The 18,175-nt window shown below is 37.4% G+C and overlaps 1 protein-coding gene across 1 annotated transcript in view; it reads left to right on the top strand.

Annotated features, from left to right (window-relative positions):
- Positions 1-17,869, top strand: part of PLPPR4 (phospholipid phosphatase related 4) — a 34,990-nt gene extending 17,121 nt beyond the window's left edge. Inside the window, exons 3-7 of the mRNA XM_033000642.2 lie at positions 2,642-2,771; positions 4,474-4,669; positions 9,485-9,542; positions 10,830-11,003; positions 13,010-17,869. Of these exons, the coding sequence (XP_032856533.2) occupies positions 2,642-2,771; positions 4,474-4,669; positions 9,485-9,542; positions 10,830-11,003; positions 13,010-14,347 (1,896 nt within the window). The 3' untranslated portion in view covers positions 14,348-17,869. The remainder of the gene's footprint in view (positions 1-2,641; positions 2,772-4,473; positions 4,670-9,484; positions 9,543-10,829; positions 11,004-13,009) is intronic.
- Positions 17,870-18,175: the final 306 nt, after the last annotated feature.

The raw sequence follows: 18,175 nt of genomic DNA, 5'->3' as shown, positions 1-18,175 counted from the left end.
CTAGTTCATTTGTACTAGTGTGAGCATGAATGTGATGCTTGTATCAGTTGGAGAACGGGCTCTGATAGTGCAAAATACACAACCTCCTTTAATAAAAGGCATTGAAGGTGGTGTAGAGCATCAGCTCTTTATTATTCAGCTCTTTATTATTACTTTTGAAGTAAAAAACTAGGGGGAAGGTTGTCCAATTCATCCCTTTTTCATTGGAAAAACTGGCCAGTGAAGTTCAATGCAAAAAGATTACAATTGTGCCATTGCCATCTTGTAGAGTTTAGTATCTTATAATTTAGTTTTCATTAACATTTCAATGAATTGCACGCTTTCTAAAACCTGTAAAATATAGAAAAGAAAGCATGAGCTATGTGAGGAATTGAGGATCTCCATTAGCAAGCTAGCCTTGGTCTGCAGTTCATATGCTTACTGTAGTATGAGGCAGAAGGTCATCAAGATCCAGTAAAATACAGGTGTGATTAAGCCACATTATAAATATTACCAAAGAGTGTAAATATGAAAAAAATAAATAAAAAGGTGGGAGAGGAAAGACAAGCAAATCCCAGTCTCTATCCCTCCTTAAAGCCATATATAAATATTAGAATAGGACTTTTTTTTATTATTATTATTATTTTTGTTGATATACTCAGTTTTTCCCAAGACTGGAGTACATATTAAATCTATTCACTTTATTTTTTAACAACAAATCTAACATTTTGTAATTTATTTTCCCGAGCGACTATTACACAAGGATCTGTGTGGATTTGGGGCTTTATGTTTTTTTTTGTTTTTTTTTTTTTTTTGTTTCGGATTTTTTTTGCTCATTATTAGTGAGCTTTTAACCAGGTTTGTTCTGTAGCCCCGTAGTGCTACAGAAATTTACTACCTGTATGATTGACATAGGTCTTATAGCTTGTGGCATATATGAATTCTCTATATGTATTCATAAACCACAGGAGACTTCAGTATGGAACAACTGGACTTGTATGAAATTACCAACATGGATATTTTATGTCTGGAATATAGATATACCTGAGTTGCAACATGACTTCCATTTGCTTCAAAGAACTCTGATTCTTATCCTCTGACATATTTTCTCTCTAGTTATTTGTTCAAAAATGTTATGACCAGTTGTTTAATCATAGGTTCAAACCCTTATCAGCCACTGACTAAAAACCTACTTAAAGGTAACAATGTGCTTTCTAACAGAGATGACCAGGTAATTAGATCACATTGATTTGGGAAATCAATTCACAAGTAGAAAAATTCACTGTTGGCTGTTTCAGTCCTACTGCCTCCTCAACTGTGGGAGTTTGTTTCCTTGGAAATACCAGCCTCTGCATTTTCCTTGACATAGGCCTTGCTGTTTCCCAATTTTCTCTTGTATCACACGGGCTAATCCATCTCTGTGGTGTTTTTCCCTGTGCCAGACGTTCCCTAGAGCTTGGCTAAAAACTATTAGCGTTTCTCTGTTTTTTAGGTTTGAAATACTACTGATTTCTCTAGGAAGTTTCAGCTGTAAATTGATCAAATAGAGACAGATAATACTGACCATAGTTCTCGTGTAATTAAAATTCCTTAAATAACCCTTACCACTGACTTTTCCATGTAATGAGACAACCTTCACTACTACAGTTTTTCTGGCAAAGAAAGGAGATTTCAATTTATGAAACCTTTAGCTAAAAAAGAGTAGTCTAAGCGTGTCAGACTTGTCTATTGCATCTCCCTTCTCCTAGGATGAGGGGTCTTAGCATGCACTAACTTCACTGGTAATTACAGCAGATTCGGCATAATTCAGATGCTTTAGCATCTCATTGCACTGTCAGCTTTGTGCATTGCATATATTAATTTTCAGTGCATCTGTGGATAGACAAGGTGAATCTACTTCTAGGGGTGAAAACCGCCTCATTAATTTCAATATTTCAACCCAACCCTTATTCTGAACTCTGTACAAGCCCTATACAGATTTCCAGGTTGTTGCACTATTTAACAAGGAAAACAATCAAACCTGAGACTGCAAATGTATAAATGGATCTGGATTTTTCCAGTAAGTAACACCATTTTGCATTTATGTTGTTCTATTTATTTCTATTCTAAACTCTTGTCTAGGGCTTCAGTCATAATCTGGTTTGCTTGGTGTGTTCAGAGGGACAGTAAGGACAGAACTTTTTCTACAGCTGTGGATCTGGTTAAAACCCAAGCCAAATTAAACAAATACAGAAGAGCAGGCTGCCACATAATTAGAAGCTGCTAGGGATTGCTAGGCTTCAGGCCAAGTCTGAGTGCTAAAACCACCTCAGGAGCACTAAGATATTGCAGTGGCTCTGGATTATTTTAGAGACGATATTTTCTAGTTATTACTTTTTTATTGTAGAAGCATTGTGTTTCAGCTGTGGATCAAGACCCTGATTCCACTGAGCACTCTATACTGTGTGCCACTTGCATTTTATTTCAGTGCCACCTTCTTGCCTGCCCTCACTCAGGCTAAGTTGCACTACTGAATGTTTACATATTGATACAAATCTTTAAGGCAAGTACATGTTAGCGGATGACATTGGTTGTGGTACAGTCACATTTCAGCCCTTTAAATTCAATCAGTGTCTTATGAGTAACTGCTACATTTAATTTAACGGCTCCTTTGTCATTGCAGATAATGATAGGAGAAGGAATTCTCTACTGTTGCCTGTCCAAAAGAAGAAATGGGATTGGAACAGAGGCCAATATTAATGCAGGAGGATGCAACTTCAATTCTTTTCTTAGAAGAGCTGTCAGATTTGTTGGTGGGTTTCAAATATTAGTTACAAAGAAGAGTTTTCCATATACATTCAGTTTTCACCATGTAGGTTTCCTTTTCTGAAACAGCCTTTCAGAACAGTGCAGGGCTGTCACTGGCATAGATCTTCTGCCAGAAAATGCAAGAAGAATTTGTCAAATGGAGTGACAGAGCAGCCCCATACTCAGTAATACAGCATCTACACTCTCCGTTTTCCCTTTCCTCTCTGTACTAATGTTAGTGTTTCTAAAAAAATAATTTGTTTTTCTTTCTCTGCCCACCTTGAGCTGACTTCCTTTTAGTGGTTTCAGTGTATAGTTTCAAGTGCATCATAAGGATTCAACCCACCTGACACATTATTCAGCATGACAGTAAAAGTGTGACAGAAACTTTCAGTAGATTTGACATTCTTTTTCTATGATGTGTTTATCTACCTCTTGAGAAAGGGCTAGAATCTGGCAACCTAATGATAGAGAGAGGAGCATGCTGAATTGTTTTATTTTACTTTTGGTTGTTTAGTTTATGAAAACTGAACTTGAAGAGGCAACTGGACTTTGTTGCCCTTCTTACAGTTAATTGCCTCTACCAGTGAGTGACTAAAGGAAAGTTTTTCTCTGTTCCAGAAATCTTTCCTTAGAGAAGGCAGCCTAGGCAAAGACAACCTGCAGGACAGCAGACTGAAAATCTGGTAGGAGAACTATACACTAGCTTTCTGTAGTCTGAAAGCAGGGAGGTAATGACAGGAGAGGTTATACAGTCTATGACCAGTAAAGCATCCTCTTAAGAGCAGCAGTGAGGAAGTGAGCAGAGGGGATGGTAGATTGCAACATCAGCAAGGAGGACTGTAAAGATACCCCGTGTTCTTCACTTCTCCTGTATGGCATCCCATTCCATCACCAAAAAAGACAAGCTCAAAGATGCATGAATTTCATTCTTGATTCATAATGTGAATTTGCAGATTCTGTAATATTTAAAGACTTATTCTTTCAATTTGAAGATGAAAAATATTTTTTTTGTATGAATACAAGTGGGGAATTAGAAGTAAATCTTTAGGGGAAAAGCAGTTGAAAATGCTTGGTAAAACAATTTCATTTACTTCAACTGCCTTATGAATTTGGCATTATTAACCAGACAGAAACATTGATCAATTACCAAAAAGACTTAAATATTTGGACTTGTGGCAAGGATTTGGTACGCAAGAAATATCAGAGGTGTAAAGGTAGCCAAAGGTATTGCCAGCTGATGAGTCCTTGGTGGGAAAAAGAGAACAGGTCCTCAGAGCAGTGATCTAATGGGCAGCTGTCCATGTTACTAAAAGCCTGTATCCCAGTGGGCAAGTTCAAGGACTGGATGAGCACATATGCTTTCCTCAAATAGTTGGCTGCCCTTTAGTCAGTTCAGAAAACTGCTTTCCAAATTGAAGCAGTTCCAGTGTAGTTCACTTTTATGAAAAGATGTTGTAGGACATAAAGCTATCAAAATGCAATGTAAGTATCAACAGGAAGAAAACAAGCATAAATAATCTTATTTTTTACATTAAAGAATTCAACTTTTCAGTAAGCTTTCATAAAAAAAATATATCTTATTCTTCAGTTAAATTCTCTCAGGTCACAAGCCATCGGAACTCCACTGAATGTATTTTGTCGCTATGAATGAATCTAATTTATGCATAAAGTTAAGTTAACAAGCTCTACTGATTTCTTTCCTAGGTGTTCATGTGTTTGGTCTTTGTTCTACTGCTCTTGTTACTGATATTATACAGCTATCAACAGGATACCAGGCACCATATTTCCTGACGGTTTGCAAGCCTAACTATACATCCTTAAATGTATCCTGCTCAGAGAATTCATATGTTGTGGAAGATATTTGCTCAGGAGCTGATCTCAATATTATCAATGCTGGAAGGTTGGTTCCGTCCTTCATTTTGTACATTTTTAAGTATTCATTTTTTATTTTCTCTCTCAGTTTCAAGATTTTTTTTTTTTTCTAGCTAAGGTCTGAATGAGTTTTGTCAGTTTTTTATAACCAATGTGAGAGCATTAAGTGTCTTTTTAATGATGTTTAATTTTCTATATAAATATATTAGGCCAACAGTGGGCTTTGGAAGACACTGTTAGATTCCGAAGCACAGTCATTAGTAGCTAGTTATTTTCCTTCCTTCAAAGGAGACAATTTCCTGTACAAATATTAATATGTATAGCTTCTACTGCTTTTCCCAGTGGGATCAGGGTAAGTTTCCCATAACAGGCAGGAGAAGTCACTTAAGTACTTTATCTGAGACCTCTTTATAACATCCATTACTGTTCTGGCATTTTGGTCTTGGTTTGTGAGGCTTGGTTTGGGGATTTGTTGGAAGAGTTTATTTGGTTTCTGTTTCTTTTAGCTGATTAAGTTTTTGTATTGACAGCATTGAAAAAATATTTATTAGAGGAAAGACCACAACAGTGCAAATCTGTGTGTTCCCAAACACATGCCTTTTCTTTCATGCAATTTCTAACTGGTGGCTTATGCTCCTTCATCACTAAGTCTTCAGCATCCCTACTTAGATAGCCAGGAGAAAAATTAACATTGTTAACATAGCAGCTTTTGGACATGCATATCAGCCAAGTTGAAGTAAAAAACAGATTGTATGTCTTATTTTAAACAAGCTTGATGTGATAAAATAGTGATAATTCAATTACTGATGACAGGTGATAAGTTTAAACAAGGAATCTGAAGTTCTAAGTCAGTAAGTTTTACTGTTCCAATACATCTGCTACTCATTAGTTCAAGGACTTCATCAGTATGAAGTGTCCTAAATATAAGCACTACACTACTAAGAAATCATGAGTCTCCTCACTGACTACAACCATAATCTTCTATATCTTTTCCACACTAGGTTAACCTTTATTGCCTGTTAGACATTGAATGTTTGAATGTTTTGCCATCCTTCAAAATTTTGGTGCTTTTTAAAATCTCCTGCTCTCCAAAAAAGATACAGCAAAATTATAGAATGCTTGAAATTACTACAATTCCTGTCTCTGAATCAGCTGCATAATTTCTCTGCGTACCTGATTAGGAGACATGAAGCCATGTTACTTGTGTCACATCCATTTCACTAAAGCCTTACACTCCTTTCTTGTTCTGTATGCAGCCCCAGATGCTAGCTTTTGTTTTAGCTTTATACCTCATGGCATTACGTTTTTGTCACATGGATATTATTAAAATGTTCTGTCCATATATTGAGGCACCTCTTCTCCAGCTTGTCTGCTTTGCCATTGATTTCAATGGTCAACACACTTGAGAATCATTAAATCATTCACCTTTTTAAGTATCTTCCAGCAAATCTCATAATCTATCTCCTTTCGCTGGGACAAACCAATTTCACTGATGTTTAAAGACCCTCAATTATTTGATGTAATTGGTCTTAAATATGTCTAGTGGGCTAAACCTCATAATTAGCATTGATTAATTTGCCATACATTTTCAATTCATATACGCGGGCATGATCCAGAGCTGGAATGAAGGATTGTAGCTCAATTTGGCCCAAATAATTTGGTGACAATAATTTTGGTGAAAGTCATAACCAGAATTACTATATCAGCCTTCACCTCACTGTCTCTTTTCCCTTAACTGTTTGCTGTTACTGGGATACTGCCATCACAGCCTGATGCTTACAAGCAGTCTCTTGCACCTACATCGTATCCCAGGGAAATCGGTGTAGCTTTACATGTGAGCAGGCAGAAGAATTTCCATGATTATATCTCATTCATTTCATTCTCATCTCAAATTTGATGCTTACTGCTCTGAATTTACTGCCTGTAGCCATTCAAAAAATGCTGATTACTCCTAGGTTTAAATATCATCACTTCCAAAAAAGAGCTAAATTAATTGTAACATATTAAAACTAAGCAATCAATTTTTGTGTGTTTCATTTCTTTAGGAATATGACCATATATTGATATCTCAAAATTATTCCTATCATAGTGGATACATTTGGTGATCTATAATATTCTGGCACCACCCTCAGTTTCTCCTTAATTCAATTTTATTGCATTTTTCCTTTATTAAACTGTTGCTTCCTTATGTCTGTCTCAACTATACCAAAGTGATCAGCACTTGCTATTGGTTCAGTCTTCTACTATAGGAGATAAGATATATCTTCTCCAGCCCAGGAGATTAATTTGACTTCAGTCACTTCAGCTAGTAAGAGACTTGTTCTTTTGAGATTGCTAATGGTCTTAATTTTTTATTTGTACTTCTCAAACTTTGGCTCCAGAAATTTGCCTCTAGGCTCCCGTATGGAAAGTATAGAGAAGAGCAAATAATTATCCAGCTGATTATATGAAATAATTTTCTGCGACATCCCCAAATATCCAGTGGTTTTCTTTGTCCATCTTTTCCTCTGTTTATTTTCAAAGACCCTTTTCAGTCATTTCTATTCAGATCTCCAGTGAGTTCTCTACCCTTTGTCATTTCTGATGTTCTGACTCAGTATAACTCTCTCTGCCAGCATGACTCTTTTTCATCGTTGTTCCCCCTCTACACATCCTCATGCATGAGCATTTAGTTTTACACTGTCATCTGAGTTCGGGACATGGTTTTTTTGAGACCTTTGTTCACCTTTTCAATACAGAGCCATACAAAAAGGCTACATATTTTTAGCTTGAATTATTTTCATTTTAGATTAAAAGATAACAAACAGAGGAAGAAAAGCAGTGTCACCATTAGAGAGTACACAGTGCAGTTAGTCTGTAACATGCTGTGCTTGTCCTGAAAACATATGAATAGAAAATAGAATAAAGAGAAAATTGATTGTAGCATAGTGACACACCTTATATACTATAAAAATGCCATCAAATTAAGGTTAAGTTCTGAGTGGTACTAAAGATCATAGACTCAAATCTACACATTAGCTCCACAGAGACTGTAAGTAGATTTATGCTTCCACTAAAACCTGCACAGGGTAAAGAAGTTGATTAGGCATTATGAACATTTACATTTTTTTCATGTCATCCTCCTGTCCTCAACCCTGAACTTGTTCCCAAGGGAATAGTGGGGGGGGGAGGCAGGAAAGAAGGAGAAAAATTTAGGTCTGTCTTTAGAAACAGAAAAGGAATCATGCTGATTTCATCTTGGCCAAAGGCATGAACCTGCTGGAGTCATGGGCTGAAATTCAGGTCAGCAGTGTAGCACTTACACTGAACTGCATGCACACATTTAATTGCCAATTAATTATTTAGAACAGACAAGGCAAAATGCATAGGAAAGAAATTTAGAAAGTAGACTTCTGATTTGCAGAAAAATGTCTTTGTCTAAAGGTAAAGGACTATGTCTCAGTCTTTGCTATTTTAAACTAGCTAACTCAGATGCTGCTAAGAAAATGGCTATGCCTGGATCCCAGTTAGGAGGGTGGCAAGACCCATCTGCAAAGCTGAATGCTTGTTCAAGTATTTATCCCAAGCTGAGCTTTCTCAGGTGAAAGGGGCTGCTGGGGCTGCAAGATAGACATACTTTTCTTCACCAAGACAGTCAGCACATTACATTACATATCCATGCCATTTTAAGGAGATAAATATACAATATAAACTGTTATACATCTTACTTCTAGAGCACCGAGGCCATAAAAGTCTTTTAGGGCTTCTACAAGCTATGAGCTAGATGTCTGCCATAGAACAGGTGTTACTGAATCTACTCCCAGCTGTTTTTCCCCCCTACTGTGTAAAAATCTCTCCTTCATGTTCCCATCACTTTACTTTTGTCATTTTTAGAGGACTGAAATGTGTCTATAGGAAGAATAATGTTAAAATGCCGAGGGCCTCATGTGAAGGTTCTGTGTAGCTGCTACTTACACAAAACCTCCTTTTCTTGGTCAGAGAAGTAAAAGCTAAGCTGTCACTTTTAATTTTCTTTTCTGTAGTTTCTGACTCAAGACCCAGTCCACATCATTCAAGTCCCCAGGTTTTTAATGAGAGCAGACAACCCTCAGCAATTTCAAAAAGAGACCTGATATTGCCTGTCTCACAGTTTGGACATATTTTCATTTGCCCTCTTGTTCTGGGCTTCAGGAAGGGGCCCTATAACTCTTAAAATGCCCTTTCCATATTCTTGTGCTCCATTCACTCCTATCATGTTACAAAGTGCTGAAATTTAAAAATTAAACCTGAAGACATAGCAAATAAAGATGTAGTTTGCCCCTCTCTGGGAAGAATGCCACCCTGTCATCTCCCCTTTATTTGAGCAACTAAGCAGGGGCACAAGGATGATGAATTCAGTTGTTGAAGTTAGGGCCTGATTATCAAAGTGTATGAGTCTGTCCTTTTAAAAGAGTCCAAGTGAAGTCAGTGAGAATAATCATAAGATCAAGATAAGCTGTATAATTACATACTTACTGGAAAGTTATTATATAAATTTATTTATAGAAATAAACATATGATATTTCTCTCAATCAAGTATTCAGTCTTTAGCTCATTCCCGCTGTTCTATTAGCACACATGCTTTTCATAGTACACAAAGAACTTCATGCTAAATAGTTACTTCAAAACAAAGACACTTCATTAACATTGGTCCTTTTGCCAGATTACAGAAATAAAATTAGCAATTAAATGTTACTGATTGATCATATATTGCTTAGGAAGTATAAGCTGAAAATGACTGTACCACCCAGTGTTTTTTTTCAAGTGAACACTAGCACAGTGTATTTGAACTGAGAAGCATAATTTGAGTGTCCTTCCTTGGCAGAAAGTCATTCCCTTCTCAACATGCCACCCTGGCAGCCTTTGCAGCAGTGTACATTTCGGTGAGTAACCAACTCTGTTCATTTATACAAGACAAAAGTCAGAAATTTCTGTCATTTACTGTATATTGTAGAGTGTTGTTTCCTGGATATCCTGGATGGATGTAAATTTTTATCCTCCCAATTTGAAAGCAAAATAAAACTACTAACAGCTAAAATAAAACCAGCTCTATTAATAATACAGAAAAGATTCAACTACTTCACATGGTCTGTTAAGAAGCAGCAAAAAGTGTAATGTTAAAGTATATTTGATGCCTCATATTATTCACATATAAAATGCAGTGCTTATCTGTCTTACGGGGTGATATTTTAACTTACCATTCAAATTAACCGTTATGTGTTCTGCCTTTTCTTTACTGCTGTCTTCACTTGACTTGCTGCTTTTAAACTTGAGGCATTACAGAACAAACATTTATGTGATGTAGTTTCATTTGACCTCCATAGAATTGCAGCATGGATGAACTGGCACAATCACTCCCAGAGGCCTCCAAGGTGCTACTGCAAAGGAAGTGAATAAAAACCATCAGTAACTAGCAGCGAATTGTAGGACATGCTGCAGCGATCACAGCTGATATTCCACATCTGACCAATGACATTTCTTCAGTATGGGCTACAATGTTTGTATGAGTGACCGCTTACTTGAAGTTTTGGAAAAAAAGAAAAAAGTAGTAATTCCATAATTCCATTCACTCATGCTGTAAAAATCAGAGGAAAACAACAATACCAACCAGTTAATCAAATTAGATAATGGAATTGTGCATGTACTGGGAGCTTGCCAGTATTTATTCTGCCCAGGGAAAGGCCAGAATTTGGAGTAATACTAATGAACCACCTCCACTTAATTTTTGTGAACTCCCTGGCATCATGGCCCCCAGTTGAGGAATGGCTCTCTAAAGCATCTGGTGGTAGCTTTTGTTGGAACATGTTATTGCTTTCATCTGGCATGACATCTGGCTTCTGTATTTCAGAAGCAGTGCCTCCTTAGTCACATTTACAGAACATTTAGGCGCTGACTGTGAACAGTATTTAGGCATAAAATCCTCATCCTAATTGATGTCAATAAGCAACACTGCCTATGTTTTTGGAAATCCATTCTTTGTGATTTCAGATCTTCCTACAGTAAGTGAGCAACTTTTAACAGGGATGTAAAATAAAATTAAAATGATTGTTTGAAATATTACTGTGTAATAGTGATCTATATGTGAAAGAAACATTGAGTGCAACAAATAATATCCTCTCAGGTAAATTTGAGTTTCTTCAACTGCTTCTTCATTTCTTTCTTTTTTAAAGATGTACTTCAATTCTACACTAACAGACTCCTCAAAACTTCTGAAACCACTCTTGGTCTTTGCTTTCATCATCTGTGGAATTATATGTGGTCTGACTCGTATCACCCAGTATAAGAATCATCCAGTTGATGTTTACTGTGGCTTTCTCATAGGAGGAGGAATTGCTCTCTATTTGGTAAATATAATATTCATGTAGTTAAGTTTTAGCAAATAAAACTGATAAGGCTGTAATAAGAGTACTGGTATTTTTTATGAAAACCTTTCATCATGGTCACATGCCATAATTAAAAACATAGTCAAAATATGTTGAAGATTATGATGGTACGAGTAATCACTTTAAAAATAAACAGGAAAAAGCAAATATGCATTGCAGTTTAAAGTGCCATAACAGTGCACAAAGTGGTATATAATCATCTGGCATTGTATACAGAAACAGCGCTAACATTATGTGCTTCATTAAATACTTAAAGATACTTATCTTTTCTACTCCACACTTACAAGCATAACTAATGGAAGAAAAATATTGGATTAATTGGTATTTGTTGCCAGCCTGAGTTTATATTGCCAACGTTAGCTTTATAATCTCAAAAAAATGGTTGAATTAATATGTAGCAACTCAGCTGAGTAAACTGCTGAACCTGCAATATTACACCCTCGTGATTCCTTGGAGCTCTTGGGGAAATTATGCAGGGGAAATAGGATGCCCAATCCAGGTTGTTCCTGTGCTTTTCCTCTGTACTGGGTTGAAACAGGAGGAGCACCTTGGAAAGGTCGTGTAAGGGAGTATGTAGGATGGGCCTGCTTGTATCTGTCAGTAGGAAGCTCATCAAACATTTGCGTTTGCTTGCTGCTCTCAGCACGTCTCCAACACGACTGTTGCTGCCTTAGCTGTTCAGCACAGTGTCAGCCCAAGTGCCTGTGAGCAGTCAGGAACTTCTACTGACAACATTTTTGCTCCAGTGTGGGCAAGTGAACAGAAGTGTCTTAACAGCTGGTTTTTGACCCACAAGAAGTCAATGATGAATTTTAGTATAATACTAAAATAAGTTCTTATCCTATCCTCCTTTTTTCTGTGATAAGATAAATTTAAGGTAATGCAGATGGTCTACAAAGGTGACTAGGGGAAAAATGGCTTTCACAGTGTCAGAAGAAACATCAACCAGGGTAGAAAAATAGAAACCCCCACAAGCTAATAAAGTCAGTTTCTGTGATTGCACTGTGAGAAGAAGGGCACTCTGTTGAGAATGTTCTTTCAAATTATTAAGTTGTTGTAGGCTCTCATAACCGGGGCTGTTGTTCCCATGTTTGAAAACCACAAACAAGTATGCTCTTTGTTAGGTCTTCTCCATCTACTGTTGCATGACAACATACATCAGAGAGTACACTGTCCTGGGTACCCAGTAGTCAGTAAATCTGCCCTGAAAACTACATACCAATAAGAGGAAAGGAAGGGGAAATAATGTGAAACTAAAGATAACTCTGAAAGGCATGTAAAGATCAAGTAACCTAAGTGACTGAGTTAGGCATTTGACCCTTTCATCGAATATTCTCTCTCAGCTGAGTCTTTTTTTTCAAATTACAGGATTTTACAGTGAGTCTGGTGAATAAGAAAATGTTGTATAACTAAATCTTATTACAGTTCTGTGCAGCTTGGAAAGCAATTGATTTAAAGTTGATAAATTGTTCTATCATGTAGATATTGTATTACACTTATTATGCAGTAGAAAGGGCAGAATCATAGAGCACAGAACTCAAGATGTAACAAGATACAGTAAATCAGAGCAGTCAGTAGTGTAGCTGTAAAATAGCTTTGCCTAGAAGACTGCAAACATTTATTTTGTTATTTTAGTAACAAAGCATTCTTTCTTCAGCTGTATCTGTTGCTTTATAAAATGAAGAAAACTGAAGGAGGCTAAATCTTTTCCTCAACTATTTATTGCCATGAGCTATGTGCCCTGGTTATCCTAGCTATACTACTTCATACGTACCTGGATGTACCAGACTGAGGGCAGAATTTGGAATGAGGATATACTGGTGAGCAAGGGGAAGTGAGCGTAACCTGTCAGTTAAGATGGACTAATTCTATCACTCAATATTTATTTAGAGGCAGAAGACTAAAATTAAAATGTCTTACAACGTCTCTTCCATAACTGATTGTTGACACTTCTGTTCAAATACCAGGGCCTGTATGCTGTGGGGAACTTCTTACCAAGTGACGAGAATGTGTTTCACCCAAACTTTCACAGAGAACCTCTAAGGTCTTTGACAGACATCGGTCAAGATGCCAACAGAATTCTTCCAGGTAAAAATGGTAGCAGCAGTGATGGCATTGTCTCTCACCGTACAGAAAGTATCCTGAATAGAAACCACAGAGATTCAGGGTCTCTGACCAATATCAAGAGAGCAAATGCTGATGTAGAAATAATAACACCACGAAGCCCAATGGGAAAGGAAAACATGGTTACTTTCAGCAACACTTTGCCAAGAGTCAACACACCATCCTTGGAAGATCCAGCAAGACGAAATGCAACAATACACGCATCAATGGATTCTGCCCGTTCCAAACAGCTGCTTTCCCAGTGGAAGAATAAGAATGAAAGTCGAAAGTTGTCACTGCAGGTAATAGAGACTGAATCTGGCCAGTCACCACCAAGGGCTATTGAAATGAGGTCAAGCTCAGAACCCTCCAGAGTGGGAGTAAATGGTGATCATCATGGCCCAACTAGCCAGTACCTGAAAATTCAACCTGGCAGTGTACCAGGTTGTAACAACTCAGGTCTTTCTGGTGGGCCAAGGGTCTCTATTCAGTCACGTCCTGGCTCATCCCAGCTAGTGCATATTCCTGAAGAGACTCAGGAGAACGTGAACACATCACCCAAAAGTAGTTCAGCTAGAGCTAAATGGCTGAAAGCTGCTGAGAAGAGTGTTGCATGTAGAAGCAATAGCCAGCCAAGAATCATGCAAGTAATAGCCATGTCTAAGCAGCAAGGAGTGCTTCAGGGCAGTCCAAAGAGTTCAGAGGGAAGCACAGTCACCTGTACAGGAGCCATCAGATATAAAACCTTGACAGACCATGAGCCAAGTAGCATTGTCAGAGTTGAGGCCCATCCAGAAAATAACAGACCTGTAATTCAGATGCCATCAGAAGGTGAAGGAAGTGGGTCATGGAAATGGAAAGGTCCAGAAAAAGTCACCCTTCGCCAGACATATGAGCTCAATGATCTTAATAGAGACTCTGAGAGCTGTGACTCCTTAAAAGACAGTTATGGGTCAGGTGACAGGAAAAGGAGCAACATAGATAACAGTGAGCATCACCATCATGGAATCACTACGATAAGAGTCACACCAGTGGAGGGAAGTGAGATTGGCTCAGAGACTCTGTCCATTTCTTCTAGCCGGGACTCAACACTTCGAAGAAAAGGTAACATCATTTTAATCCCTGAAAGAGGGAGCAGTCCAGAGAACACCAGAAACATCTTCTATAAAGGCACATCCCCCACACGAGCATACAAGGAATGAGAGGAGACATATCAGCTGGTCCATACCACCACAAAGTAAACACATCTTGACACAGGTTCTGCTCTCTTTCTTTTGAGCTAATATTTACCTTTGATGTGCCAAATTAATGACCAGCAGCCCAACTGTTGTTGAATACTGCTGATGTGCAATGTGCATGAGCCTGTGAAAAGCATGTGGTGGGGGGAAAAGCACAATGCCAGAACCTAACTAATGTGAAACATTTTCATGCAACTTGTTTCTTCAGACTCAAAACATTTATCTGAGGGTGGTGATGTCAATCAAAACAATGGTCTTGAACACAGACACTTTATTTCCTGAATGTGCCAACTTTTTATTTTATTTATATTTGTGTCCAAAATCAACTGATGTTTTCACAGCAAAGGCTGTATCAGTGGTATATATTCACCTTTGCAGAATTTGCACCAAATCTTTAGTACAGGATGGTGCTGATGATAACTTTACATGTTTTGAAAAATTGCATACTTATTAGACTCTACAAACACATGACATATTGATGTGCAGTTACTTTAAAAGTAATATTGCTAATACTATGATGATGCTGGCTGCATTCATTTAGCGTAGGAAATATTTACAGCTTTGTTATAGTGGATCTGTCACATTCAAAGATTGCAAAGGTTTTGTGTAGTTCTTTAAGATGTCTACTGCAACAAAAAAATGTGTGGGTGACATTCCATTAGAATGGAGTAACTATCTATTTTGAATAGTTTTGCTGCTACTGCTCAACTTTTGTTTAAGAACAGGTGCTACTAATGAAGAGGCTGCTTCTTAGTTGGCTAACTTGTAGAATTGTTTTAAATTATGTTTTTTAAGGGGTCTTTTAAAGTAATACAAGTAATTCAGATTTCACATTTTTAAATCTCCTATTCTGTCCTTCAGCAACCCCTCCGTTTTTCTATTAGTTTTTAACCATATAATGCAGGACACCAATAACTGCAAGATGTGCAAATGTGAAAGGTGAGCCATGAGTAAATAAAAATAGGCGGCCACTTTCCTGACCAGCTTCCAAGGAGACAGGAATTAATATCATAGCTTACACTTAGAAGCAGTCATTCACCTCACTTCCTTAGTATGCCACAAGAACAATCACAAGTTTCACCCCAGTCACCATCATTTAGGGGATTTATGCTTCGCTTTAAAAATGGAATGCCTTGGTATTGCAGAATCACTGAATGAGTGTTGCATTGTGCCACTACTACTGTTCACCCCCCTTGAGACACCCTCCAGAGCCTTCTTAAGCATTCTGTTTTTTTTCCCACCACTGCCACTTAAGAATATGGAGGGTCTCTGTACCTAAGAGAACAGATTATTTTACTAAATTGAGCTTCAAATATAACGAAAGAACTTGCCTGCTAGAAATCTCCATTGCCAAAAAATGTTGAAAGGACAAGCTCTGAAAGGAATAAGCACAGCATATCCTGGGCATACTAGAAGAAATGCCTCATTACATTTGGCTCTGACTGAAATAAAGCTATGAAAGAAGCCAGGGGAAGTGTTCCCCCAGTGCAGCTCCTCATTCTCTCCTAAATTATTTCCGCCTGAAAGAGAACTACTATCAGACACGTCCCATCTCCCTGGCTAGGAGCTGGAGGGAACGGTTTAGCAGTCCCCTCACTGAGTAAGTAGGAGCAGATCAGGTCTGTTCTCTGGCTTCTTGAGAGGAATGTTTTGCTCTAGTCCTTTTTTGATTTGGGGTATCAGAGAAACAAATACATATTACACAGTCAGACCCTGTCTACAGGCCCTACCCCACAAAACTCTGAGGAAAAGCCCACCCTACCTCAGCCAAATAGGAGGTAGAAGGAGGAATTATCCCATCCCAAGAAGATAAATAACACGACACACACACAGACCAAAAAAACCCAAACAAACAAACAAACAAAAAAAAAAAAAAAACAAAAAAAAACACCCACAAACAACCAACCCCCATACCCAGAAAAAAACTCAGAACCAAAACAAAATCCCAAATCCAACACCAATCCTAAGTAATTTCAGAAGTATGAGGATGGTGTTTGCTAATCTGTATAGAAGGGATTCAGAGTCAGTGGAAAGCTTTATATACCTTCCCAGTTATGCAGGTACTCCAGGCTCAGCTGAGTGCTGTCACCCAACCCTCTCAAGCAATGCTTCCCTCACTTACCCCCATCACCCAGTCCTGAGGAAGAGTGTGGGTCCTTAAGGAAATGACCACACTTTTCCTGCTAATAATAGAAGATGACCCCATCATACATTTGATGACTGGGAGGAAGTATTCTGCAGGTTACATGTGAGAAGCTAACCAGTAGGGTTGCAGCATATTGTGTATTTTAAAGGCACAATATGTTGAAGACACACTTTAAGGCACATTAGCTGGGAAAAATAATCATAGCTGCCGGGGGGGGGGGGAAAAAAAAAAGTAATTTTTTAGAAATATGTTCTCAGACTCTACTATTTACAAGTCAAGATTTATTTTTTTCTTTTTAAAAGGATGAATCTTTAGTCCTTGGTATTTAATACCAAATTTTGTACAAGATTCCTAGGAATTACAAACACTTGGATTGTCATGAACAAAACCTTTTGGATTTAGTTTAGTCTAGGTACATGATAAAGCAGGTAGGATTAGCTTTAAGAGAATGGGTAAGACACAATCACTGTTGGCCTATCAATGCAGGGAAATAACATGCAATCATTTGTTAGTTTGTAAGTGCAGGGGAAAAGAACATAAGTAGATGAACCTGGAAATAATGGAAAATTGAAATGGAGAATAATGGCAATAAAGCAAAGATTAGAAAATGTTCCCTCTGGCAATTTAGCTGTTTTGAAAACAGCAGGATTCCTGGTGGGAGTGTTTGTTCTTTATTCCTTGGTTTTAGTCAGATATATATTGGCATATGTGTTGCTTTTATTACTCTAAAACTTGCTGCACTATTTCAAGTGCAGTGTGATATTTTTCCTAAGGTTTCCTATTTCTTAACAAAAGATTTTAAAGCTCTTGTGTAATCATTGAAATTGTGTTCTTTACATAAATATTGATATATTCTTTTTTACTCAAAGTGCCAAAGGCTACTGTTTTTAATAATGGCTTATCAAATTATATTGCATTAGAGAGCAGAAATGTAATAATATATACATTAGAACTCAGACCTCTGCATGTATATTTGATAAGGAGCCTTTTGTAAAATTACTCTTTGTTTACATTCCACTGATACCTTAATTTAAAATTAATCAAATAAATTGACAGGTGACATCTTCTTAGTGTTCTGATTTTCTTACTTGCTAACAGGCACGAATTTCTTTGTTAGGCTGTGCTTTACTGAGAAAAGAAAATACTCAAAAATAAAATATGTTTTTAAATGAGAATTCTCTATATAAAGTATTGTGTTTAATAAAATGTTATGCAATGTTTTCAAATGGAAAATAATTTGTAAATTGCTATAAATGTATTTTGTTAAATAAGTACAGATCAATGCTACTGTGTGAGTTTACTGTGCTAACATCATGAAAATAAAGATAAAATTCCTCATTGATAGTCAGTCATCTCTGTGGTGAAGCAAAGTCTCATTCCCCCCAAAATTATTTTTCAAATTAGGTATCTCATGATATGTAAGAGTGGTCATCAGTGGGAAACCTCAAAACCTTGCATACTTGTAAGAAGTTATGTCCAAACAAGCTTGTCTCTATCCAAAAGACATTTTACAAAAAAAGCAAGTGAATTGGGAACTTCAGGCCATGTGAGGACATGCCTGCTAGATCATTCTGCAGGACCAGCTGCATTACTAAACCCCTAATGCCTCTAAACCACCTTGCTAGTGTTGGGTAGAGCTGCTGGAC

This window comes from Tyto alba, unplaced genomic scaffold (assembly GCF_018691265.1).
Source record: "Tyto alba isolate M040663 unplaced genomic scaffold, T.alba_DEE_v4.0 Super-Scaffold_1000006, whole genome shotgun sequence".
Taxonomy (NCBI): Eukaryota; Metazoa; Chordata; class Aves; order Strigiformes; family Tytonidae; genus Tyto; species Tyto alba.
This window is presented reverse-complemented; position numbering and strand designations above follow the sequence as displayed.